At 37.9% G+C, this 27,087-nt stretch overlaps 1 protein-coding gene across 8 annotated transcripts in view; it reads left to right on the top strand.

Moving 5' to 3' along the window:
* Positions 1-27,087, top strand: part of MYO9A (myosin IXA) — a 298,032-nt gene that overhangs the window by 138,416 nt on the left and 132,529 nt on the right. For all 8 annotated transcript variants that reach the window (XM_008971877.4, XM_034939060.3, XM_008971875.4 and 5 more), the window contains 3 exons: positions 3,789-3,910; positions 13,951-14,092; positions 21,952-22,147. In XM_008971877.4, the coding sequence (XP_008970125.3) occupies positions 3,789-3,910; positions 13,951-14,092; positions 21,952-22,147 (460 nt within the window). The remainder of the gene's footprint in view (positions 1-3,788; positions 3,911-13,950; positions 14,093-21,951; positions 22,148-27,087) is intronic.

Below are 27,087 nucleotides of genomic sequence, written 5' to 3'. Positions count from 1 at the left end.
GTGAGCTGAGATTGGGCCACTGCACTCCAGCCTGGGTGACAGAGTGAGACTCTGTCCCAAAAAAAAAAAAAAAAAAAAAAAAAATTCTAAATAGGCTAGAGGTTGAACAATTAGAAAATATATTGTACTTAATGACATGTTACATATTAAAACTATGGGAAATGCCTAAAGCTATACTTAGAAGAACATTTCATAGCTCTTAGAAGATTTTTGTTTAAAATCAGTGATCCCTGTCAACAATTGGGAAAAAGATCAGCAAACTAAACCAGAGGAAAGTAGAGAAAATGAAATAATAGAGATAAAAGAGGAAATTAATAAAAGTGTGAAAACAAATATACCATGGGAGAGGATCAACCAAACCAAAAGTAATACTTTGAAAGGGCTAATAATATTGATGAACCCCTCAAGGAATTCATCTGAGAGACAGAGAGAGAGAGACAAGACAGAGAGAGGGATATAAATAACCAAAATCCCAGTGATAGAGGGTATTACTCTGGATCCTACACATATTAAAAAGATAGTCAGACACACTGAATAACTTTATGTTAATAGACTTGTCAAATGATACGAACGAAAGAGCTTTTCAAAACTGACATAGAAGAAATAGAAAATCTGTTTCTGTAACTATTAGTGACATTGAATATGTAATTTAAAACCTTTCCCTGAAGAACATTGCAAGCCATGGTGGCTCCACGGGTAAATTATACCAACATGGAAAGAAGAAAGAGTATCAGTCTGACATAAGCTGTTAGGTGGAATAGAAAAAAGGACAATTCTCAGTACATTTTAGGGGGCCAGGATAACAATGATACACACATCTGTTAAGGATATTAGAAGTGAAAATTATAGGTCAGTTTCACTCATAAACACAGATACAAAAATTCTAAACAAACATTAATAAAATCCATCAATATGTACAAAAGGATAATACATTGTAACCAAAGGGAGATTTTTTTTTCAGCATGTGCTTTACATTTAACTGAATCAAGCAATTTAATCATCTGTTAATAAATAAGGAGAAAACACAGTTATCTCGAGATATATAAAAAGCAGTTGATAAAACTGCATAGCTATTCCTTTTTGTCTTTTAAACTAGGAGTAGAAAATGATTTTCTGATAAAGGACATCTACAAAATACAGCTAATATCTTATTGAATGAAAAAGACTGAGTGCTTTTCCTCTGAGACTAAGAACAGGGCAATAATGTTTTTCGAGAGTTTTGCTTGTTTGTTTGTTTTTTGTTTTTAAGACAGAGTCTCGCTCTGCAGCCCAGGGTGGAGTGCAGTGGCGCAATCATAGCTCACTGCAGACTTGATCTCCTGGGCTCAAGAGGTCGTCTTGCCTCAGCCTCCCAAGTAGCTGGGACTACAGGTGCATACCACCATGCTCAGCTAATTTTTTTCTTTATTTTTGTAGAGTCAGGGTCTGAATATGTTGTCCTGGTTAGTCTCAAACTCATGGCCTCAAGTGATCTTCCCAGCTAGGCCTCCCAAAGCATTGGAATTACAGATGTGAGACACTGTGCCCAGCCAAGAGTTTTTATCATGAATACAAGCACGTCATACAAGGGGAAATCCAAATGAGCAGTAAACATAGGAAAATGTCTTTTCTTTGTTATTCATCAGGGAAATCAAAGCTAAAATCACAATGAGATACCAGTAGGCATTCACCGAAATGACTAAAATGAAAAAGACAGACAATACGAGTATTGGAGAGATATGTCTATAGGGACATACACTGGGGTGGGTATGTAAATTGCCACAACCACATCAGAATGCTGTTTGGCATTATCTGCTGTGGTTAAACATGTAGTTTATAATCCTGTGTTTTCACTCAAAGATAAGTATAAATGCACACCAAAAGTTTTGTGTGGAAATGGTCATAAGACGTTATTTTTAATGACCAAATATCAGAATTAAGAGCAGTGTCTATCAGTAGTAGAGTGGGGCTTGACTTGTGCCTATAATCCCGGTGTTGTGGGAGGATTGCTTGAGATTGCTTGAGGCCAGGAGTTCGAGACCAGCCTGGGCAACAAAGAGAGATCCTGTCTCTTAAAAAAAAAGAAAAAAGTAGAATGGGTGAACAAGTTATTGTATACAGATACAATGGAATACTCTACAGCAGTGATTCTTAAAGTTTATTCCTTCTCTCTCCTCAATAGTAGCATCAGCATCACCTGGAACCTTTTTAGAAATGAAAATTCTAAGTACTCTATACCTACTTAAGCAGAAATTCTGGGGATGGAGTCCCAATACTCTTGTTTTTTAACAAGCCGTTCTTGTGATTCCGTTGTATGTTAAAGTTTTAGAACTAATGCTTTGTAGCAGAGTTTGGCACACTTTTTCTATAAGGGCCGGATCTTTTAAGGCTTTTTGGGCCATATGTCTCAACTCAGCTGTTACATTGACAAAGTAGCCATAGACAATATGTAGCTGAGTGATTGTGTTGTTTCACAATGCAATTAAAATGAATGAACTTCAGGTACATCCAACAAAATGGTTGTGTCTCTGAAACATTAGCTGAATGAAAAAAGAAAAGAGAGAGACAAAATGAGTATGTGTTATGTGATTCCATTTAGATACTATTTATAAATAGGGGAATCTTATTGATTGTATTAGAAGCTGACTTTGGGTAGGAGGGTTTGGATAGTCCTTGGGAAGAGATGATGAGGAGGACTTTTGGACTTCTAGTAATGCCTATAAAAATCATTACTATCTAGTGTGTATATTTTTCATGCTGCAAAAAATTGGGGAGAAATACCTTTCTTACTGCCATTGGGGAGTGACCTTTATATGACTATTTCTTACGTGTGAAATTGTTAATTAAAAGAAAAGAATTAAGTATTTACCTTTCCTAGTTAGAGTAACTATAGTTTATGTTAGTGTTCATTCTTCTTTACTGGATAATAATGAATACAGAAAGAATGATGGAATTTCAAAATCAAAAAGAACAACAAAAAAGAATTTCAAAATCACTATTTGCAGATTGGCAGTTGACTTGTGCTGCAAGTACTGTAAGTGAATGCTAAAACAATTAGGTACATGGGATATTGTACTTGATGCCTAAATACCACTGCAGTGCAGAAACATATCTCCTTTACATTCTCAGGTGCATTTTTTCCTTAAAAAAACCGTCTAAAAAGTGAAAGTATCACAAGGATGAATAGAAGAATATATCTCAGTACAGGAAAGAATAAGAAAAAATGGAGCGCTTTGTAAGATGATTTTAAGTAGTTACTCAAGACCTGAACCTCGAGTTTTTTAACCTTAGAATTCAAAACCTTTTCTTTAAAAAAAAAAAGAAGTCCTAAAGATTATATTTTGCCAAAGTTAAGTGTGTATGAATTCCATATAATTACTGGAGGGTGATGGGGTCCCACTTTTCCCAGAAATTGTTTCATTAAATTCATTGTTGATAATCCAGGAAATATAGTCCTTTTTGATGGCTTAAAGTCATGTGGGAGATATTAGCCTTCTTTCTTCATTGTATGTTTTTACTTAGTGGAGTCATCAGGTAGTGAGACTAAAACAAATCTAGCCCTACATTTTGATTAGAATGAACTTAGAACTAGCATTCTAACAAAAAAAATTTGTGGCATGTCTTTTTAAGAGAAAACAAATACGTTGTATTAAGATTTGTACAACTGAAATTATACATTCTTTCATTGTGTGGATTGGTGATTTTTAAAATCTTAGAATTTTAAGCAGGGTAAAAGCTTTTCAATCTATATTATATACCTATTTTCTGCAAGATGAATAAATTGTTATTTTATTTTTTGGTTTTTCTAGGAGGAATATAGAACTGAAGGTATCAGCTGGCACAACATAGATTACATTGATAATACCTGCTGCATAAATCTTATTAGCAAAAAACCAACAGGACTGCTTCATCTTTTGGATGAAGAAAGCAAGTGAGTGTGATTCTTTTCAATTTTGTTATTGGCTCTTTTGGCTTTTTATGTCTTTTTAAGTTTAAACTTTTTTCTTACATTACCAAATAAAGAGCCAAATTTTTTTTGTACAATTTATTTATTTATTTATTTTTGAGACGGAGTCTTGATCTGTCACCCAGGCTGGAGTGCATTGGCCCCATCTCGGCTCACTGCAACCTCCACCTCCTGGGTTCACGCCATTCTCCTGCCTTAGCCTCCAAAGTAGCTGGGACTACAGGTGCCCGCCACCATGCCTGGCTAATTTTTTGTATTTTTAGTACAGACGGGGTTTCACCGTGTTAGCCAGGATGGTCTCGATCGCCTGACCTCATGATCCACCTGCCTTGGCCTCCCAAAGTGCTGGGATTACAGGCGTGAGCCACTGCGTGTGGCCACAATTTTTTTTTATATCTGTGTGTTTCTAGGTAATTAGGATGGGCTTCATTACTTGAATTCGTTTTTTTCTTAAGTTCTTCTAGATTTATTCAATACACATTGATGTAAAACTTGTTGACTTTTTTTTTTGGTTACGTGTTTCTTTCTTTGTAAATTGAGCTTCACGTATGAGATGTGTTGGTAGTTTTCATGTTTAGCAGAAAAGAATATCGTGGTAGGCCAAACGTGGTGGCTTATGTCTGTAATCTCAACACTTTGGGATGCCAAGGCGGGAGGAGCACTTGAGGCCAGGAGTTCGAGACCAGCCTGGCCAACATGGTGAAATCTTGTCTGTGCTGAAAATACGAAAATTAGCTGGGCATGGTAGTGCAGGCCTGTAATCCCAGCTGCTTAGGAGGCTGAGGCATGAGAATCGCTTGAACCCAGGAGGCAGAGGTTGCAGTGAGCCGAGATGGCGCCACTGCACTATAGTCCAGCCTGGGCGACAGAGCAAGACTTTGTCTCCAAAAAAACAAAACAGAAAAAAGAATGTTATGGTAAATTAGTAATGTCTGCCATGATCGTGCAGTGTAAGTGGCAACATCTGCCAGTTATTTACTATTCCTTGTTAACACTGTTCAATATAACTGAGTTAAACATATGCTTCATAAATAATGCTTTATGTAGCATTCTTCAGAGTATTCTCAACAATGTATACAATACAGTTGATTATCCTAAGAGATGGCAAATCTAGATTTGGAGAAACTGAGATGAGGTGGTTGTGAGGTTTTTATGACTGTTTAGTAAAAAATTTAGAAATTGAATTTATTTACCTGATTTCTAGTTTAATATTCATTAGACAAGATAGAAAGTATTGAGGATTTACTATTAGAGGTAAGATGATTGTGTAAGGTGGTAGAATAAAAAGCTAACAGAAAGAAGACTGCTAACAGTTTAGTGTCACTCTGACCTACTCTATCACTAGTCAACTTCCATTAATCTAAAGAAATTAAAATGCTGTTAACACAAGTAAAAAGTACCTTAATTTTCTGTCCAGAGTTTTGTAAAAGTTTCTTGCATTACTCTATATGCCCCAACATAATTATTATCTCTCATAAAATTGTAAGGTTTGTAAGTCACTGTTTGTATACCCTACCTCTGGTATATGTTTATTTGGGAAGGCTTTATAGGTGATTTTGATATTCCGTGTTGAGAACCGTTGTGGTTGATAATGGAATGATTAGCATTTCTTTTTGTTTGGGGAATTTTATAGTAACAAAAAAAAGTTTAAGAAACAATCCAAGAAAAAAGATTATATAGGTAGGAAATGGAGGACCTGAGAGTCAAACCTGTCAAGTATTTCTGACTAATAAGCTTGTGCTTTGAAGTATTATATTGCTTCCCTGTAATATTTAGGTGTTAGAGTCAGAAGTCCAGGACTTGTATCCCATTTCTATAACTACTGTTACAGAAAAACTCTCAAACTGTGTTTTTCCTCTACTCTAACACCACAGTAATCAACACAGAAGACCTCTGTGACCAAATGTGTGGGGTTTTTTCCCCACTAATAAGCAGTGGACACCAGCTGGGTATCCTCTATTCAGATTTGACACTGTCTTCCTGGAGGTAGCATCAGATCCCACAGATCGAGGGCTCAGTCCCCAAAACTGCACCTCACCCCACCTTCAGACCCCAGCCTGTAATCCATGCCTCCAGAACTTCTGACCAACCAGGTTCTCCTTGAGTTCAATTAATTTGCCAGAGCAGCTTGCAGAACTCAGGGAAAACGAAACAATGAGGAGCTGCGTAGGACGAGGTGTAGGGGAAGGAGCACAGAGCCTCCATGTCCTCCCTGGGTGTACCACCCTCCAGGAACTCCCACATGTTCAGCTATTCAGAATCTCTCTGAATGCTGTTTTTTGGGGTTTTTATGGAGGCTTCATTACATAGGCATTACTGACAACTGTGTAGAAATGTGATTGGACAAAAAGAGTATGATCTCATACTAATAGACTGAGTGAGAAACCCAGTAAGGCCTGTTTGTCTAGATTCTTCTTGGCCTCTCTGTGCAGCATTCTTTCCTTCAGAGTATGGGGCAGGACCCTTTCTGGAATGAGGATCTTTTGATTCACAATCAGATTAGAGACCTGCCTTGGGCAGGTAAAAGGAAGACAGGAGGTTAGAGAGAAAGATTCTGTTTCCTGAGGCTTGCTCCTGTGACCTGCTCCTGAGACCTAAAGCACTCCTGTGACCTGCTCCTGAGACCTAAAGCACTCCTGTGACCTGCTCCTGAGACCTAAAGCACTCCTGTGACCTGCTCCTGAGACCTAAAGCACCCCAACATTATAACAAAAGACTACACCAAGGGCTGTGGTAGTTAATAAGTGAGGAACCATGGACGAAAACCTACACACACACACACACACACACACACACACACACACACACACACACACACACACACACACACACACACACGATAAAATCATGTCATAGGCCATACCCTGGCTTTCAAACATGGATCCTTTACATCATCAAAAGAATATACAACTCAAACATACTGCTACATTACTAGAATCCCATTCAGTCATTAGTAATTAGTCCAGTTCATTATCATGTTGTATGAATATGTCTCCCAGGGAGAGACCACTCAAGTTTGCAGGCTTCCTTTCAGTCTTGTCAGATTCCAGAAGCAGGAGCAGTCTCCGCAAACATACAACTTTTACCTTTTGAGCATCTCTTATAACTGAGTTAAAGACAGTGTCATCTCTTGCTCTGAGCTTCTTTAAATGTGTTAATGTAATGTTGGATTTCCCTCAATGAATAACCCATTTATTCCTGTCTTTACCCTCAGCTGCTATTCCTCCTCTCCAGTAGTTCCCAAACTTTTCCTCCTTTGGAAGGCACATTAAGAATTGCCACTGTGCTGGTTTAGATTGCAGACAACAACTCTAGTCTAGCAAGTACCTCCTCCTCAGTCCACTCCCCTTTAGACAGGGTAAATTACATGGGTGCAGAACTAGTGAGCTGTTTTTATGGCCAGTAAAAGTAGTTGCATTCACTCTTAGCCCCAATTTTGCTAGATAGAGTGAAGGTACAACCCACCCCCATTATGCCCTTAGGAATTTTGACTTAAGGTTTAAAAATGTAGTTACAGTTTCTTGCTTAGAAATCATCCCTGCTTCCAGCACTTGCAGTTGCAGCCGTTGTCCTAGGACCACTGCATCTGGTAGCGGAGAGAAAAAAAGTTTTTTCTTTTTGAGGTCATCTGGGGAAGAAAAAAATTACAGTTGTTATACCAGTGTACTCCTCCCTTGGGAAGAATTGGATAGTCATACCAGCACCTTCCCCAACCGCCTTTTTCCCAGATGAACCAGAAAAACAAGAAAAATCTAAGGGGATGCTCCTTTAGTCCCACTCAAGTTGAATGTGAGCACACACTCGTGAAAGCATGCAAGCCAGCCCTTCATTCTTTTATCTTCCCGTGTTTTAGACAACCAGTGTTTTAATTGCCCATCCTACTCCTTCATCAAACTGTTACTCTGAGGAGGATTTTTTTTTCCTCTATTTGTTGGACATGGTAGGCTGTACAATGTGTTTCTCGTTCTGAAAAGATGATGATTGTCCAAATCCATGCGATATTTTCTGTTTTTTGGTTTTTGTTTGTTTGTTTTTTAAATGGCACTCTGAGCATTTGCATCTTCCACTGGGTAAGGAAAGCTCACTTCAGAGTCGGTGACTATTCCTGTCAAGACCCATTCATTTGTAGCCCCCCCAGGGCTACCAGCATCAGTCTCACTTACCATCTACATTCAGGGTCTTCCCACTAGGGAAACTGCCACATAGCCATTGGAAGTCTCAGACTCTCTTGCTGACAAAAAGAACAGTTCTTATTGGCATTTTGTGCTTGAGTGAAGGTGTAAGAGGAATGTCTAGATTTAGCGCTTCTCAGCACTGCTGTAGTACCCCCATATCTGCTCATTTCATGGACCTATGTAGAAGGGACCCCCTTAACTACAGCATTTACTGTAACCTCATAAATAGATAACAGACACATTCATTGGGCGAATATCCTTATCATCATAAAGCTAGTCTTACGTACCTTGCATATGAAGCATATCAGCTGCTTCATCTGGGTTGTTCTGCTTGGCATTTCTAGGGAAAGTTGGGCAATCCCCCTTTCCAGAGTAAAAAGATCATACAGTGGCTTTTATCCAGTCCACTATGCTGGCTGTTGCCTTGGGAATAACGTCCTGTGTGTCTCAATCATGTATAGATGTCTGAGATTGCTTAGTAGTGAGCCCTGTGTCCTACATCAACCCAAACATGTTTTCCACTGTAGCATTTAAACCAAAGCTACTGCCCCTAATGTAGTTACTCTCATAATCCATTTTAGTAAAGGTTCTTTAGGAAGCTAATGATACCAATCTACAAAATGGAACTATTCCTTCACACTATGCAAATTAATTGAACTCAAGGAGAAGCTGGTTGGTCAGAAGTTCTGGAGGCATGAATTATTGGCTGGTGTCTGAAGGTGGGGTGGGGTGCAGTTACTTCGTTTTGCCCTTTTTCCACATTGACTACCTTCTTGGTAACCACATGTCTCAGAGGTACTTTGTTGCCCCTGCACAATTCTGTCCTTGGAGGGTGGCTTTGAGGCCAGCAGCCTGAGCTCAAACAGACCAAGATCTGAGGTTGATCCAGCTTCAAGGACCAACACAGTACTCTCTTTAAATTTCATTTTAGCTATTATAAATAACAATAATTAAGGGATTATTTATTTATAATAGCTAGTTTTATGGCTATTTATTTATAACAGCCAGTTCATTTTTTTTCTTATTAGTTTGCATTTCCTTATGCAGCCAGTGAACCAATTCCCCAGGAGTTGGAACCATCTCTAAATTCCACTGATAACTTTTACCTTTAATAACCGAGCATAGCAGCTATGGCTTCATACCTTGGGTGACCATGTGGCCACACCAGAACAAAGGTTTCTCATCTTCTACCCTTTTATCCTTTTTCTTCCCAAACCACATGTTTCAGTGAGCCAGGGCCTTTTTAGCAAATCTCACTTCTCTGACACCAGTTATTTGGGAAAAACATTAAAACCATGTTTTCCTCTGCTCTCACACCATAACAATCAACATGAAGACATCTGTGACCAAACGTTTGTGGGGTTTTCCCTACCAGCAAGCAGTGGACACCAACTGGGTGTCCTCTAATTCAAATTTGATACTATCTACCTGGAAGTAGCATCAGATCCCACAGATCGAGGACTCAGTCCCCAAAACTGCACCCCACCCCACCTTCAAACACCAGTCAATAATCTACTCTTCTGGAACTTCTGACCAACCAGCTTCTCCTTGAGTTCAATTAATTTGCTGGAGTGGCTTGCAGAACTTGGGGAAACACTTACTTACATTTACCCCAGTGTATTATAAAGGATATTGCAAAGGATACAATGAAGAGATGTGTAGGGCAAAGTATGGGGGAAGGAGTAGAGAGTCTCCATGTCCTTCCTGGGCACTCTACCTTCCAGGAGCATCCATATGTTCGGCTGTCTGGAAGCTCTCCAAGTGCTGTCCTTTTGGGTTTTTGTGGAGGCTTCATTACATAGGCACTATTGACACTGTGTAGAAATGTGATTGGACAAAAGAACATGATCTCATGAGTGGGAAACCCAGCAAGGCCTGTCTGTCCAGATTCTTCCTGGCTTCTTGTGCAGCATTTTTTCTTTCAGAATATGGGGAGGGACCCTTTCTGGAATGAGGGTCTTTTAACCGGCAATCATATTAGAGGCCTCCCTTGGGCAGGTAAAAGGAGGACAGAAGAAGGTTAGAGAGAGATATTCTGTTTCCTGAGGCCTGCTCCTGAGGCCTAAAGCACCCCAACATTATAACAAAAGACTACACCAAGGGCCGCAGGAGTTATGAGCCAGGAACCATGGATGAAAACCTATATATTTATAGATATTTATTTATTTATAATATCACAACTGTATATATCAAAACTACCCTTGGCAGATCTCATAATATCCTTAGTCCTCAGTTTTCTTGTATGCAGAAGGCAAATGACAGTGGTACATGATGATGTTCTGTCCTATATATCTTAAGGTGTTTGTAAACAGCAACTGAGGTAGTAGAATTACTTTGTTTTTTTTTTTCTTTTTTTTTCTTTTTTTTTGAGACAGTGTCTAGCTCTGTAGCTCAGGCTGGAATGCCATGGTGTGATTATGGCTCACTGAAGCCTTGAATTTATGGGCTCGAGTGATCTCGCCTCAGCCTCCTGAGTAGCTGGGACTACAGGCACATACCACCACATCTGGCTAATTTTAAAATGTTGTTTTAGAGACAAGGAGTCAACTTTGTTGCCCAGGCTGGTCTCAAACTCCTGGGCTCAAGCTGTCCTCCTACCTTAGCCTCCCAAGTGCTGGGATTACATATGAGAATCACTGTGCCTGTCCTGTCCTGTCATTCTTTAAACAAAATTTCATTGAATGCACATCTTATTATACAAAGACTATAATTTCCTGACCAGTTGCTACTTCACATAGATTTAACCCAATAATGAGAATGTCACTTCTTTTTTTTTTTTAATTTTTTTTGATACGGAGTCTCGCTCTGTCGCCCAGGCTGGAGTGCAGTGGCACCATCTCAGCTCACTGCAAGCTCTGCTTCCCGGGTTCACGCCATTCTCCTGCCTCAGCCTCCCGAGCAGCTGGGACTACAGGCGCCCGCCCCCATGCCCGGCTAATTTTTTTGTATTTTTTCAGTAGAGATGGGGTTTCACTGTGTTAGCCAGGATGGTCTCGACCTCCTGACCTCGTGATCCACCCGCCTCAGCCTCCCAAATTGCTGGGATTACAGGTGTGAGCCACTGCGCCCGGCCGAGAATGTCACTTATTTGCTGTTACTCGAAAGCTACGGGGGTTGAGCCATGTGGCCATAAATATCAGGGAGATAAATTCTGGCTCAATAAAATGAAGAACTTTATAATTATTAGAGCTGATTGGCAGCTGCTTTAACAATTAATATAATTTCCTATTATTATAATTACTTTGCATCATCTGTCAGTGTCTTGTTGTAGGTAGGATACTGGACTGAATAACCTTTTTATGAGTCAGTCCTGTAGTTATTACCTGTCCTTGTAAAGAATTTCTGTGCTTTAACATTCCAGAAGATGCAAAGGCATGAAATATTTTTTTCTCTCCCATTTACCTGTAAAAAAACTAGATTGAAAATAAATTAGTCACATGTAGGAAGAACTATTTTGGGACTTACATTGAGTATTTTTTCTCTAAAAATATTTTTTATAGGGAATATATAATGTCAAATATATCCTTAGTTGTGTTCTTCATGCAGTGTGTTTGTAGTGCTCTAGGTGTATGGGTTTAGAATCAGAGGTCTTGGTTTAGCCTTTCCTACTTAATGGCTGTATGTTATGGGGCAGGTTACTTTAGCTAGATTCTGTAGGATGTAGGGTGGCATTTAGGAAGGAGGAATATTGTATCAGAGTTACATATGAATAGGATGTTAGGAATATTATCAGTCTTCCCATAGTATTCAAAGTGTCATCTATCAGCAGCAGTGGACCACTTTGATTCTTGTTAGAAATGTAGAATCTCAAGCTTTCATTCCAGATCTGTTGAATCAGAATCTACATTTTAACAACCGAAGTTAGGATTAGAGCATTCATTTAAGGCAGCATTTTGTGAATCTTGCCTGCTCATGAGAATTACCTTGGGACTTTGTAAATACCACTGATGCTAGGTCATCTCCCTAATCAATTAAGTCAGAATTGCAATAGTTGGGATCCAGGCATTGGTAGTTTTCAAATCTCTAGAGGTTCTCCTGATGCTACCCTTCCAGATAGTCTTTGAGGAACACTAGATGAAGAGCTTTGATATGAGCAATAATGAATGATTTTCTTGTGTTCCAAATTTTTTTTTTTTTGCCTGGTAATGTAATAAGTATCCATACATGTCTGTTGAATGCAGGAACTTCCCATCTTTTTTAGTTTCAAGTAACGACTGTTTTCATGTCTATCTTCCTTCTTTTGAAAATTTCTATTATCCATTTAAAAGTAAGAGAAAAATATATCATAAGCTTTTCAGTTACTCAGATGATTAGAAGGCAAATAAACCCTGACCTAGAGACGATGACGTGAACATCCTGCCTTAAGAGAGGCACACTGCTGTGAAGTAGTGAGATATAAGTTTGCAAAGGTTGAGCTGGCCTATGCTTTGGAGCTTGGAGTCAAGTCTTTTTGCCTTGGTGATCTATACATTTCGGAGCAGAGGGGGCACATGATTAAAGCACTATTATAGGAAAATTAATTTTGATAATATGCTTTGGTGACTTGAAAGAAGATTGGTGAGACTGTTATAGGAGCTGTGCTGTTGTCTCTGTTTGAAATAGTAAGTTATATTCCATTGTAAAATGGCTTTAAAGTTTTGGAGTGAGCTAGATGGTAGAGATGTTTTGAGGAAGAGATATTTGAATACAAAAGCAGGTCAAGGTGACCAAGAAAATATCAGTGTTGGCAACGTGAAGTCGATGTTTGTTTAATCCCTAGAGGATGCCTGCTGTTGCCAGATGTTTTTACTAGTTTTATTTAATTTTACTGGCACTGTGATAACTGGTATCTCATTTTGTGGGTTAGAAGACCCCTTCTCAAAGAAGGTTACCTAGTTTGCCCCAGGTCACTGATAGAATGCGTAATGTAAACTATGATTATCTGATGCTAAAGGCCGTTCTCTGTATGGTTTGCAATGCATACTATGTAATTAACTATGTTTGTTGTAATTTTGGAATGATTTTTACACATTAGATTTGTATTAAGCAACTTTACAACCTCATGTCACATTATTTTTCATTATTTCAGTTACCATTAAATGAAGCTATTTTCTGAAACTTTCTTTCTTCTTTTTCTGTCAATGATATTTTCTCTATTTGAAACCCTTCCCAACCTTTAACATCACAGTCTTAACACCTACTATGTCCTGTGTGAACTTTTTCATTATTTACACCAGTGATGATTTTTTCCCTCTTTTGAACTTTTGTATTTCCATATTTCCTATTATGCGATTAAATAATAGATATTGTTTGTGTGATTCCTGGATATTAAGTGCTCAGTTGATCAGTACAATCAATGAGTACAAATAATTGGTATAGTAAGAAAATGGCTACTTATTTATGCATGAAGGAATAGGAAGTCAAACAATTCTTATGGATTTTTAGTACCTACGAGAATCGAGATATTATTCTCTTATTTGGAAGTTGTTGGCCCCAAAGAGTATATGATTTGGATTTTATTTTCCTTTGGGTTTTATAGTAGTTCAGAACAATGCAATCTAAGCTAAATATGTAATGAGTTAATTTCTTGGTACTACTACTTGCAAAGTATGAGTACAGGCAAATCATAACTTTTGATCCCTCATCTGTAAAATAGTAACACCAATATTTATTATTACTTTTTAGCTTGTTATGAGAATCAGATTAGATAATATAGGTGGAAACTTTTGTAAACTGCTATATATGTAAGATGGCAATGTAATTATAATGTACTTTGAAAAGGGCTGTATTAATTACCGCATCTTTCTCATCTTTCTGTAATGATATTTTTTCTTTTTTTTTTTAATTCAGCTTTCCACAGGCTACAAATCAAACATTGCTAGACAAGTTTAAGCATCAACATGAAGATAATTCTTACATCGAATTTCCAGCCGTGATGGAGCCTGCTTTCATTATAAAACATTATGCTGGAAAAGTAAAATATGGGGTAAAGGTCAGTAAATTTCTCACTGAATATGCTTACAGGGCAGAGATGTGTTCTTAACTGTCCCCAGCACACTGCCCTCTTTGTAGTTTGTGGAGGCTTTTGATCAGTAATAACTGGAGATATTGTATAAGGATACTACTAAAACTTAGATTCTGCTTTTCAGCACATTACTGTCTTAGGTAAGGTAATGTTTCTGTTGGTTTCTGCCTGGAGATAAACCTGATGTTGTCAGTTGATCCTGATAAACTTTAGATCTGAAAGAATAGATTGCATCTGTATATCCCAAACTCACTTGTTAATGCACATAATTTGTTGAATTTTTCCCTTCTCTGCACTCATAAGGTCTTCATGTCTCTGTTCACCATTAGGGATTTGTCAGTTCGTACTTTTCATGAATATATTGAAACTCTTAACTTATGTGGAGTGGAATCTTAATAATGTTGTCCATTTCTTGTGTAATTTGTGAGTCTGTTATTCTTTAACTACTTGATGTTTAAGCCTGCTATTTAAGGCATTTAATTTCCCAGGTAAGGCAGCTGATGATATGGAGAATAGTGGAATTAAATGTTTTCTCCTGGGTCTTGAGTCGAGTGTCTTAAGATCATTTATTCATCCATTTATTGATTATTTAAGAAGTATTTGTTGAACACAGAACATGTGTCAGACTTTGTGCTTGGTGTTTGGAATGATCTAATGATGAACTAGACAGATGTAGTCCTGATTCTCTATACATATGTGCATATACACATATTGTGTGTGTATCTATTTGTATAACATAGATAAATGGGCTATGTGTTATAAATAAGTTAATGGGTCCTATGAGAGAAAGTAGTAAAATAGTGGATTTTGAATTTGTGAATACATGAACACTTCTCTAAGAAACTTAAATTTTGAGAGATGACCTGAAATAAATGTTACCTTGATGAGGAGTTCAGATGATGAATATTATAGGCCATGAGATAGGAGTTTGATATGGTGAAATAATTGAAAACAGGTAAGTGCTACTAGATTATAATGAACTAAGGAGAGTAACATGAAATGAACTTAGAGAATAGACAGGGGGTTATTATTTAGGGCTTGTAAGCCAAGTTGAGTTTGGCTTTTATCCAAATTAGTGGCACTGTGATAATATTTTAAGCAGAGGATACGACTTGTGTTTTTAAAAGATTGCATCGATTACCTTGAGGAGAAGGGATAGCAGAGGGTAAGAGTGGAATCTGGGAGATCAGTTAAGTCACTTTTTTTTAAATTGAAGTGAAATCTTAAGGTAAACTGAAGCACTGGAGTGGCAGTAGAGGTTGGGGGGGATCCAGATGATTATGAGATATATTTCTGGCGGTAAACCATCCACGGACTTTATTAATGGATTCTAAATGAGTAAGTGACCTCTGGCTAGAGCTGATGGGTGCTTTGGAGGTACCATTTCCTAAGATCGAAAATACTGGAAGGAATGGATTTTAGAATAGAAATTAAGACTATAGTTTAAAAAGTAAAACAAAAGCTTGAGCTATAGAAAAACTTGAGGATATTGTGCATAAAGTGCACAAATAAAGTGTTTAGATTTCTTTTATACCCCTTCCCAGCCAGCTCCCCTCAGAGATGACCACTGCCCTAATTTTTATCATTCTTAATTTTACTTTTAATTAAATTTCAGATAAATAGAATCATACACATACACACACACATGCGTGCGCACACACACTTGCCTGGGATATTCATCTGCGTTATCAGATAGGTTGAAAGTAAAAAGATGGAGAAAGGATAAAAGCTGGTGTATATTATTTCTGGACAGGCTGGGCATGGTGGCTCACGCCTGTAATCCCAGCACTTTGGGAGGCTGAGATGGGTGGATCATCTGAGGTCACAAGTCTGAGACTAGCCTGGTCAACGTGGTGAAACCTCATCTCTACTAAAAATACAAAAATTAGCCAGGCATGGTGGTGCACGCCTGTAATCCCAGCTACTGAGGAGGGTGAGATAGGACAAGTGCTTGAACCTGGGAGCAGGAGGTTGCATTGAGCCGAGATAGTGCCATTTCACTCCAGCCTGGGAAAGAGAGTGAGACTCTGTCTCCAAAAAAAAAAATTGTAGGACAAAATAGACTTTAAGACCAGAAATATTACTAGAGATACAAAGGGACATTTTATAATGATAAAAGGGGCCAGTTCAACAGGAAGACGTAATCACTAAATGTTTTTGGGGTTTTTGTTTGTTTGTTTGTTTTGAGACGGAGTCTCGCTTGCTCTTTTGCCAGGCTGAAGTGAAGTGGTGTGATCTCGACTCACTGCAACCTCCGCCCTCCAGGTTTAAGCGATTTTCTGCCTCCTGAGTAGCTGGGATCAGAGGCGTACTCCACCACGCCCAGCGAATTTTTGTATTTTTACTAGAGATGGGGTTTCACTATGTTGGCCAGGCTGGTCTCGAACATCTGACCTCAGTTGATCCACCCTCCTCGGCCTCCCAAAGTGCTAGGATTACAGGCATGAGCCACTTGATATTATATGTAGCTAATGACTGATTCAAAATATGTAAAGCAAAAGGAAAGCAAAAGTAGACCTAGATAAGTGCACCATCATAATTGTAGATTTTTTTCTTCAATATTTTTCTAAGGAAAAAGAAAAAAACTTAAAAAAGAAAAAATTGTAGATTTTAACACATTTCTGTTAGTAACTAACAGACCAAGCAACACAAAATCAATACAAACAGCACTGTTAAATAGCTGACCTAATTAGCACATCATAAGGATAACTTAGAAAATCATTGGATATTTAGAAACTAAGCAAAACTCTTCTGAATAACCCATGAGTCAAAAAAGAAATGACAATATACATTACTTATAATAAATTATTAAAATTATAATATTTTATACTGAATATTAATGAAATCCAGCATATCAGAAACTTGTAGGATACAGTTAAAGCAATGAATGTAGGAAAATGTATAACTTTAAATGCATATGTTGGAAAGGAAGAAAAGTTGAAAAGTGGTTATCTAAACTTTTTTTTTTTTTTGAGACAAGAGTCTTGTTTTATCACCCAGGCTGGAGTGCAGTGGTGCGATCTTGGCTTACTGCAACCACCACCACCTGGGTTCAAGCAATTCTCGTTCCTTAGCCTCCCAAGTAGCTAGGACTACAGGCTTGTGCCACCATGCCTGGCTAATTTTTTTGTTTTTGTTTTTTGAGATGGAGTCTCACTCTGTCACCTGGCTGGAATGCAGTGGCGCGATCTCGGCTCACTGCAACCTCTGCCTCCCGGGTTCAAGTGATTCTCCTGCCTCAGCCTCCTGAGAAGCTGGGACTACAGGCGCATGCCACCACGCCCAGCTAATTTTTTTTTTTTTTTATAGTAGAGATGGGGTGTCACCATGTTGGCCAGGATGGTCTCAATTTCTTCACCTCGTGATCCGCCTGCCTTGGCCTCCCAAAGTGCTGGGATTACAGATGTGAGCCATCGCGCCCAGCCAGTTTTTGTATTTTTGGTAGAGATGGGGTTTCGCCATGTTGGCTAGGCTGGTCTCAAACTCCTGGCCCCAAGTGATCTGCTCACCTCAGTCTCCCAGAGTGCTGGGATTACAGGTGTGAGCCACCATGCTTGATTGAAAAGTGGTTCTCTAAGCTTCTATGTGAGAAACTAGGAAAAGAGCAAATCACACTCAAAGGAATTAGAGAAAGGGTATAAAAATAAGACCAGAAATCAGTGCAATATAAAGCAGACATTGAACAAAGAAATCAACTAAGCCAAAAGTTAGTTCCTTGAGAAGATAACACAAAATAATATAAATTAAATGCAATAGGAAAATAACTGATAATGTAAAAAAAATTATAGATTACAGATACCAGGAATGAAAAAAGAACTTTACTACATAACCTACAGATATTAGAAGGATATGAATATATTTTGTCAGGAAATTTGAAAACAAAAAATGGATAAATTCCATTAAAAAACACTTTACCAAAACTAACACCAGAATAAATAGAAAAACCTGAAAATTCTGTTGGCTAAATAATTTGAATCAGTAGTTCAGAACTTTTCCACAGAGGAAATCCCAGGCCCACATGGTTTTACTAGTGAATGCTTCCAAACATTTAAATGTACTACTGGTCTTACACATTTTCTTTCAAATTAGACATATCCTTTAAGATTTGTTAATGGATCTCAAGAAATAATAAGAAAGATCTGATCTGGAAATTTGCATTTGGGCGATGGTGTTAATTTAAAGTCATAACTTCACGCCTGTAATCCCAGCACTTTGGGAGGCCAAGGCAGGCAGATCACCTGAGGCCGGGAGTTCGAAACCAGCTTGATCAATATGAAGAAACCCTGTCTCTACTAAAAAAATACAAAATTAGCCAGGTGTGGTGGCGTGTATGCCTATAATCCCAGCTACTCGGGAGGCTGAGGCAGGACAATTGCTTGAACCCAGGAGGTGGAGGTTGCGGTGAGCCAAGATCAAGCCATTGCACTCCAGCCTGAGCAACAAGAGCGAAACTCTGTCTCTAAATACATAAAATAAAATAAAGTCGTAACTCTGGTTCTGATCACTTGATATAAGAGGGTTGAGTGAAGAAATGAGTGCACAGCCAGGTGTGGTGGCTCACTCCTGTAATCCCAGCACTTTGGGAGGCCGAGGTGGGTGGATCACTTAAGTCCTGGAGTTCGAGATCAGCCTGGGGGACATGGGAAGGCCTAGTGTCTACACAGAATACCAAAGGTTAGCTGGGCATGGTGGTGTGTGCCTGTAGTCCCAGCTACTTGGGAGGCAGAGGGGTAGAATTCACTTGAGCCCGGGAGGCAGAGGTTGCAGTGAATTGAGATGGTGCCACTGCACTCCAGCCTGGGCAACAGAACAAGACCCTGTCTCAAAAAACCAACCAAAAAAAGAGAAATGAGTACACACTGTTAAACCCACCCTTGAATTTCCAATATGAACTAGCAATGAAGACTTAGAAGGGCAGTATAGGAGGTAAATAGTAAACCACAAAGTATGTTCTTGTGGAAACTAGAGAGAGATTTTGAAGAAGAATGATATGGTCAGTTGATAATGTACTTAGAAATCTAGAAATATGAAGACAGATTATTTCATTTTGAAAATGAAGGTCACTGGTCACTCTCAACACTTGACAGTCAGCATTGAAAAGAATCCTAGATTTTTAGGTTGTACAGTGTAGTTATTAATAGGAGTAGGGCAGACTGGTGTTTCAGTTCCTGCACTGGTACTTATTGTCTCTTTGACCTTTGGCAAGCTGCTTTACCTTTCTGTTTACTTATCAGTAAATTACGGCTTATGACTAAATCTGCTTTATTGAGTAGTTGTTAGAACTGGGTAAAAATAAGTTATGTAAAATACATTAAGTTCATGCCTCACAGCTTGTCTGCCATCAGTAGTTATTAGCTGCTGATTATGGTGTCAGAGGTTATTTGGATTTGAGTACTCTTATTCAGTTTTTCTGATTTTCTTTTATAATACATACGTTTGCTCTAAGGGTATGTAAGGACAAGCCAAGGACCAAAATTCCTGGCTTGTTTCCTGTTTTTCCTTGTTCTCAGGAGAATAAAGAAGAATTAGGAAAGGAAAGCCCTAAAAGTAATAGGATAAGTGCAAGCTGACTTCTGTACATGAGGATAGATGGCATAATACTAGGTATGTTTCTCATAGAATTCTGAGTTAGAGATATTCTATGAAGCTGTACCAACTTGGAGCGATTTACTTACCAAATTTTTAATCCTTCCATTTGGTAAGATTATAGTCAATGCCTATGCTGTAATATCAGGCTGGGCCCTTGTTCCCAGAGTGGAAGCTTACTCTCCCCATTTATTTATGGTGCATTTTAACCCATTTTCTTATGTTCTAGCTCCTCCAACCTCTGTTCTTTGGTAGATGGTTGTTCCTGCCTATTTACAATCCTTCTTATTCAGCTTTAAAAATCTGTGTGCTGGCTGGGCACAATGGCTTACACCTGTAATCCCAGCATTTTGGGAGGCTGAGGTGAGGGAATTACTTGAGGCCAGGAGTTCAAGACCAGCCTGGGCAACATAGCAAGACTCTGTCTCTACAAAAATAATGAAAAAAATTAGCCAGACGTGGTGATGCACATCTGTACTCACAGGTACACGGAAGGCTGAGGCAGAGGATTGCCTGAGTCCAGGAGTTAACAAGCTGCAGTGAGCTATGATGGTGCCAACTGCACTGTATTGAAGAGCGAGACCTTGTTTAAAAAAAAAAATCTATATGGTGATAATAACCAAATATATTTTCTGAAATCTCCCTAGCACTCCAGACTCACACATCCATTTGGTTATGAGTGAATGTTTTTGAGCCCTTGCTCTTCCACTTATTGTGTGATAGGAGCCAAGATATTTCACCTCTCTCTGATTCAGTTTTCTCATCTATAAAATGGGAGTAGTAATATCTATCTGAAAGGATTATTAGGAGTATTAAATGAGATTACATGAGACAATACATGTAAAATACTTAGAAGAGTGCCAGACACATACTAACCTCTCAAGTGTTACCTACTATTATTATCCTCACTGGCACAAACTTCACTTGGACAAAACTGATCTCTTGGTCTTCATTTCTTATCCTCATAACTTTCCTTTCTCTAGTCTTCTCCTTATCAGTATATGGCATCTCCATCCACTAAATACCCAACCCCAAAATGTAAGTTTTAACCTGATTTCCTCATTTTCTCATCATACCCTGATTAATCAGCAGGTTTTTTGCCTTTACATGTCCCAAATATAGCTATTTTTTATTTCTGCTGTTACAACTGACCAAGTCCAAGTTACTAGCAGTTCTTACCTGGTTTACTCTAATATTGCGCCTCCTTTTTTCCATTCTTTCTTTGAATAATTCATTTCCTATGCAGCAACCAATGTATAAGACACCAGTTAGCTCATGTTGTTACCTTTCCAGGACTTTCCTTTATACTTGAATAAAATCTGAACAAACAACTGAAGTTCAGAGTCTAAATAGCCTATTTATTTATCTAATCTTCCACACTTTCTCCTTGTCCCCAGTGCTCCAGCCTGTGGTTTTTATCCTTTTTCTCCTAACTTGTCCAGCTTATCATCATCTATAGGTTATAGGTGTTACCCTTGCTTGCTCTTCCCAGTTTTCTCATCTCTGGCTTCTTTTTGTTATTCAGCTCTCCTGTTGCTGTATGTGATACCTCTTTGGAGAGGCTGTCCCTGACCAGAGTTTAACAAGCTGCTATAAAATTATAGAATATTTATTCTAATTTACATGTATTATAGAAATCAATAGTTTTAGGATTGGATGAGACCTTCTAGAAGATACCTGGTCCAGTTAGCTACCTGGAGCAGACATTTCTTCTATCTCATTGTTCAACCACTGTTCAAACATGTCACTTGGGTTAGTCCATTCTTATGTTGCTATAAAGAAACACCTGTGGCTGGGCAACTTATAAAGAAAAGAGATTTAATTGGCTCATGGTTCTTCAGGCTGTACAGGAAGCAGAGCACTGATATCTACCTGGCTTCTGGTGAAGCCTCAGAGAGCTTTTACTTGTGGTGGAAGGCAAAATGGAAGCACATGTGTCATATGGCAAGAGAGAGGGAACAAGAGATGGAGAAGTAGGAGTGCCACACTTTTAAATAACCAGATTTTGGTGAATTCAGAACAAAAACTCATTCATTACTTTGAAGAGAGCCCCAATCCATTCATGAGGGATCTGCCTCCATGACCCAAACACCTCCTACCAGGCCCCATCTCCACCATGGGGGAATCACATTTCAATATGAGGTTTGGAGGGACAAGCATCCAAAGTATGTTATCACCCATCATCTTGTTTTTCATAATTTTTTTTTCCCGTAAGTAACACTGGTACTTTTTTCATATAGGATTTCCGGGAAAAAAATACAGATCATATGCGCCCAGACATTGTAGCTCTTCTGAGAAGCAGCAAGAATGCATTTATTTCTGGGATGATTGGAATTGATCCTGTAGCTGTTTTCCGATGGGCAATTCTCCGAGCTTTTTTCAGAGCCATAGTTGCTTTCAGGGAAGCTGGGAAAAGAAACATTCACAGAAAAACTGGTAAGTAGTAGTTATTAGTATTCTACCATACTTCATCTTTTTTTTTTTTTTTTTTTTTTTTACCTTTCTACTTCTCCACAAAAAGGAGTAGAATTCTTGCTACGAGATTCTCAAGGACAAAAATCCTGCTTCTGTAGTCAATCTAGTGTCATCTCTTAACTGATTTGTGACTATGAACAGTTTTTCTTTTCTGTAAAAGAGTTATACTGCCTTTAAAATAATGAGGATAAAGTCAGAGCATCTGTTCATGAAGTGTTCATTTTCTTTTCCTTTACTCTTAGTTCGTGGATTTTTAAAAACTTTGAAATTTAGAAATAGATAAAGCAGGATACTTTTTCTGTATGCCTCCCCCTTCAATCATAAAATCTCTCATCTCATGTTCTGTGGGAGGGCAACTTCATAAGCACTTTTGGCCTACTGGAAACCAAACTGTTGTTTGCTGTAGCTCTAGTCTTAGATAGGGCCATTGCTGCATAGAGAAGATTTTGTGATACATATGCAGTTGAGATTTATGCCTTTCAGTAGAAATGTTATAGGGCTCACCTGTGCTTTCAGGACTCCCAAAGTGATTTACGTGGCTTTTTGGGATGTGCACTAGTAGTAAAACTTTTAAGTTTAGCTTTTAAATGTTTGAGACAAATAGATATATTTGAGAGAGTGTATTTCTAAAAATACATGTAAAATAATTGAACCTAGTTTCCGTTTTTTAGATTGTAAAGTATTTGAACTGGTCTTTGTAGATGTATAGGGAGAATTATAGTTTATTAGAGAAATAAAAGGACTATCTCAAACCTGCTTTGCCTTTTACAAAGTGATTTCTAAGAGGTTATCTTTGTAAAAAGCTTTAAGGAAAATGTTTTTTCTTTAAGATGCTTTCTTGTTTATTATGACAAACTTCTAATCAAGAAAACCACTCAAAATTGATTAGCATCCTGCTAAGACATAATTGAGTAAGAGAAGAAACTTTTCTTGTATTTACTATCAAAGCCTATTTACTTTATTCACATTATCTGTATATTCCTTTGGCATTTAAAATCTATTATTTGTGAAAGCTAGTTGTTACATATCTGTTATTATCAATATCGGCAATGACATGCAATGTTATTAATGATAAACAACCTGTATTTTCTCTACCTTCATAAAGTCTAGATTCCTTATTTTCTAATCTTGTTTTCCCTTCTGGCTAGTACAGAGCTTCCATATAATAATCTCTTTTTGAAAATTTGTATTCAACATAACATGCATGTAGAAAAGTACACAAAGCAAAAATATATAGTTCAGTGAAGTACCACAAAGTAAACACAACCCTGGAACTACCACCTAGGTTAAGAAACACAACATTCCAGCCACCCAAAATTTCTCCTTGGAAAAAACTTTAAAATTTTTACTTTATATAAAGGAAAACAAAAACTCTAGTTTGTTTGCATTTTGAGGCCTGAGCAGATTTGTTTCCGAAAGTAATTGTTTATGTTACAATATATCAGTGTCAATGCCAGCATTCACCCTAACATTTTATTTTCTCCACACCGCTTCCTACCTACTCTCTTTTGGTAGTTTTAGGATAAAAACATATTATAAAGTTGGAACATTGTATCACTGTAAAAACTAACAGATTATGAAAATGGTTTAAATGGTAGATCCAGAATTTTTATAATGACCGTAAATATTATGCAGTCATATTAAGATGAAATAGGAATTACAGATTAAGACGAAGTAGAAAATATGAAAGGCAGAAAAGGTGAGGTGACCAATTCTAGATGTTGGATATGAGAATAAGAGGGCAAAGATAATACTTTCTAAAGAAGAAAGAAGATGAAATCTGCAGAATTACAGTATGTTTTTATTTCCTTTGATGATATCTTAATTACAAACTTCAGTGGACTCTTAGTTAATTGTCAAGAAACACCCTGACTGGGAATTATACAGAAATAACCTGACTGGGAATTATACAGTATGTAGAACTGAGTACAATGATGCTTTATTTGATTCTTTTGGAGTTATTAATAAAAGTATAGCCAAATAGGAATTTAAACTAGTCTAAAAAGGCTAGGCAAAGATGGGTAATTCAGCTGTGCCATCAGGATGAGACGTGAACAAGAGGGTCCAAAGTATTTTTCAGTTTCTTCATCTACAAAGAGAGAAGCTGAAACCCTTTATATAGTGTCTGCAGATGAGAGAGCTTCAAGGGTTTCCACAGAACCTGTTTCTCTTCTTCATCCCACTCAATAGACTATCTAACTCTGATGTACTTCTGTTTGTTTATGTAAGTGGGAGAAGATTTCTAGTGACCATCTATTTTCAAAAATGACCAGATACTAAAATTGATTTGGGTATCACCATAAGTCTAGAATCTCTATGCTGTACTCTGTACACAATTCTTCCTAGTACTTAATAGATTTAAATAAACTTTTGTTAAAAAAAAGGACTATTTTTTATAAATTACTTCTGTATTGGGCAGTATAGTAGGGCAATTAAGAATAAGGGTTTTGGATAGACATCAGTGAAATGGTGGGGTAAGGACCTCTAAATTTTTTTTCATAATAGCAATGAGAAAATTGGCAAAAATTGTCAAAACAACTTTGTCAGAACCCTGGAATTTAATCAAAGGCTCCCAGTAACCTGAGAAGTGTTTATACAAGACAAAAGGCTGAATATCAGTAAAGACAGTGCCTAATACATATTTTAGTGAGGATATGGAAAATTAGAAGTCTTGTATACTACTGATGTAGCCACTCCGTAAAACGTTTTGGCAGTTCCTCAGAAAGTTAAATATAGAATTGTATTTGACCCACCAATTCTGCTCCTAGGTATGTACTTAGAAGAACAAACAAAACAAAATGTGTAGACAGATATTCTTTACAACATCTTTCTAATAGCCAACAAGTAGAGACAACCCAAATGTTCCATCAACTGATGAATGGATGAACAAAAGGTGGTATATCCATACATGGCATGTTATTTGGCCATAAAAGAAATGAAATACTGGTACATGCCACAATATGAATGAACCTTGAAAGCATTAAGATACATATATATATTTGTGTGTGTATGTGTGTGTGTGTATATATATAGCATATATAGCATATATATAGCATACATATATACATATATAGCATATATGCTACATATATGAATATATGCTACATATGTGTATATATGCTAATATATATGCTACGCACATATGCTACGTGTATATAAGAGAGATATATAGATATATATAGATATATATATTTTTTGAGACAGAGTCTCGCTCTGTCGCCCAGGCTGGAGTGCAGTGGTGCAATCTTGGCTCACTGCAAACTTCACCTCCCAGGTTCAAGCGATTCTCTTGCCTCAGGCTCGCTAGTAGCTGGGACTACAGGCACTCGTCACCATGCCTGGCTATTTTTATATTTTTGTATTTTTAGTAGAGGCGAGGTTTCACTATGTTGGCCAGACTGGTCTTCAGCTCCTGACCTCAGGTGACCCACCCGCCTCGGCCTCCCAAAGTTCTGGGATTACAGGCGTGAGCCACCACGCTGGGTGTATTTTTTATATACATATATATATATATACACACACACACATATCTACATATATATACAGATACATATATATATACACACACACATATATACATATATATACATACATATACATATATATACACACACACACACATATATATATATATTTTTTTTTTTTAAGAGCCGGGTTTCGCTGTGTTGCATGTGTTGGAATGCAGTGGTGCTATCACAGTTCACTGTAGCCTCAAACTCCTGGGCTTATGTTATCTTCCTGCTTCAGCATCTCAAGACGCTGGAACTACAGGCACATGCCACCATGCCTGGCCTTTTCTTTTTTTAAATTTGTTTTTAGAGGTGGGTCTTGCTGTATTACCCAGGCTGGTCTTGAACTCCTGGCCTTAAGTGATCCTCGCTGCTCAGCCTCCCCCCGAGTGTCTGGGATTACAGGTGCGATGCACCATACCTGGTTCTCATTATATCAAAGAAGTACAGTTTCCGTATTTGTAATATGGAATCATACAATACTCTATATTACAAAATGGAATATTGTATGATTCCATTTATATGAATTGTCCAGAATAAGCAAATCTGTAGAGACAGAACTTAGATTAGTGTTTGCCTAGGGCTAGAGGGTCAGGTATAGAGCTAAGAGATGGGGAGGATGATAGAGAGTGTGAGTATCTTTTTGTATGATCAAAATGTTCTAAAATTGATTGTGGTAATGTTTATGTAGCTTCATGAATTATACTAAAAGCATTTAATTGTATACTTTAAATCAAGGAATTGTTTAGTAGGTGAATTGTATTTCAATAAAACTGTTACAAACATACAAAAAAGAATATTCTAAAGTGCTTTTATTCATAATAGTTCCTGAATGTTCATCAGTGGAAGAATGGATGACCAAATTGTGATATACTCCTACCATGTAACATTACTCAGCAATGAAAAGAAACAAACCACTGATACTCAGAATGAATGAGTCACAAAAAATCCTCAGCAAAAAGCTAGATATGAAAGAATATATGCTGTGTTATTTCTTTAGTTTAAGAACAGACAACATGGCTGGGCCCAGTGGCTCACGCCTGTAATCCCAGCACTTTGGGAGGCCAAGGTGGGTGGATCACCTGAGGTCAGGAGTTCAAGACCAGCCTGACCAACATGGAGAAACCCTGTCTCTACTAAAAATACAAAAATATAGCTGGGCTTGGTGGCGCATGCCTGTAATCCCAGCTACTTGGGAAGCTGAGGCAGGAGAATCGCTTGAATCCAGGAGGTGGAGATTGTGGTGAGCTGAGATTGAACCATTGCACTCCAGCCTGGGCAACAAGAGTGAAACTCCATCTCAAAAAAAAAAAAAGGTAATAAATTGTGACAAATCAGAACTTGATTACTTCTGGTGGGATCAGGGGGCAAGGGTAGTATTGATAGGAAGGG

This window comes from Pan paniscus, chromosome 16 (assembly GCF_029289425.2).
Source record: "Pan paniscus chromosome 16, NHGRI_mPanPan1-v2.0_pri, whole genome shotgun sequence".
NCBI classification, from domain to species: Eukaryota; Metazoa; Chordata; class Mammalia; order Primates; family Hominidae; genus Pan; species Pan paniscus.
This window is presented reverse-complemented; position numbering and strand designations above follow the sequence as displayed.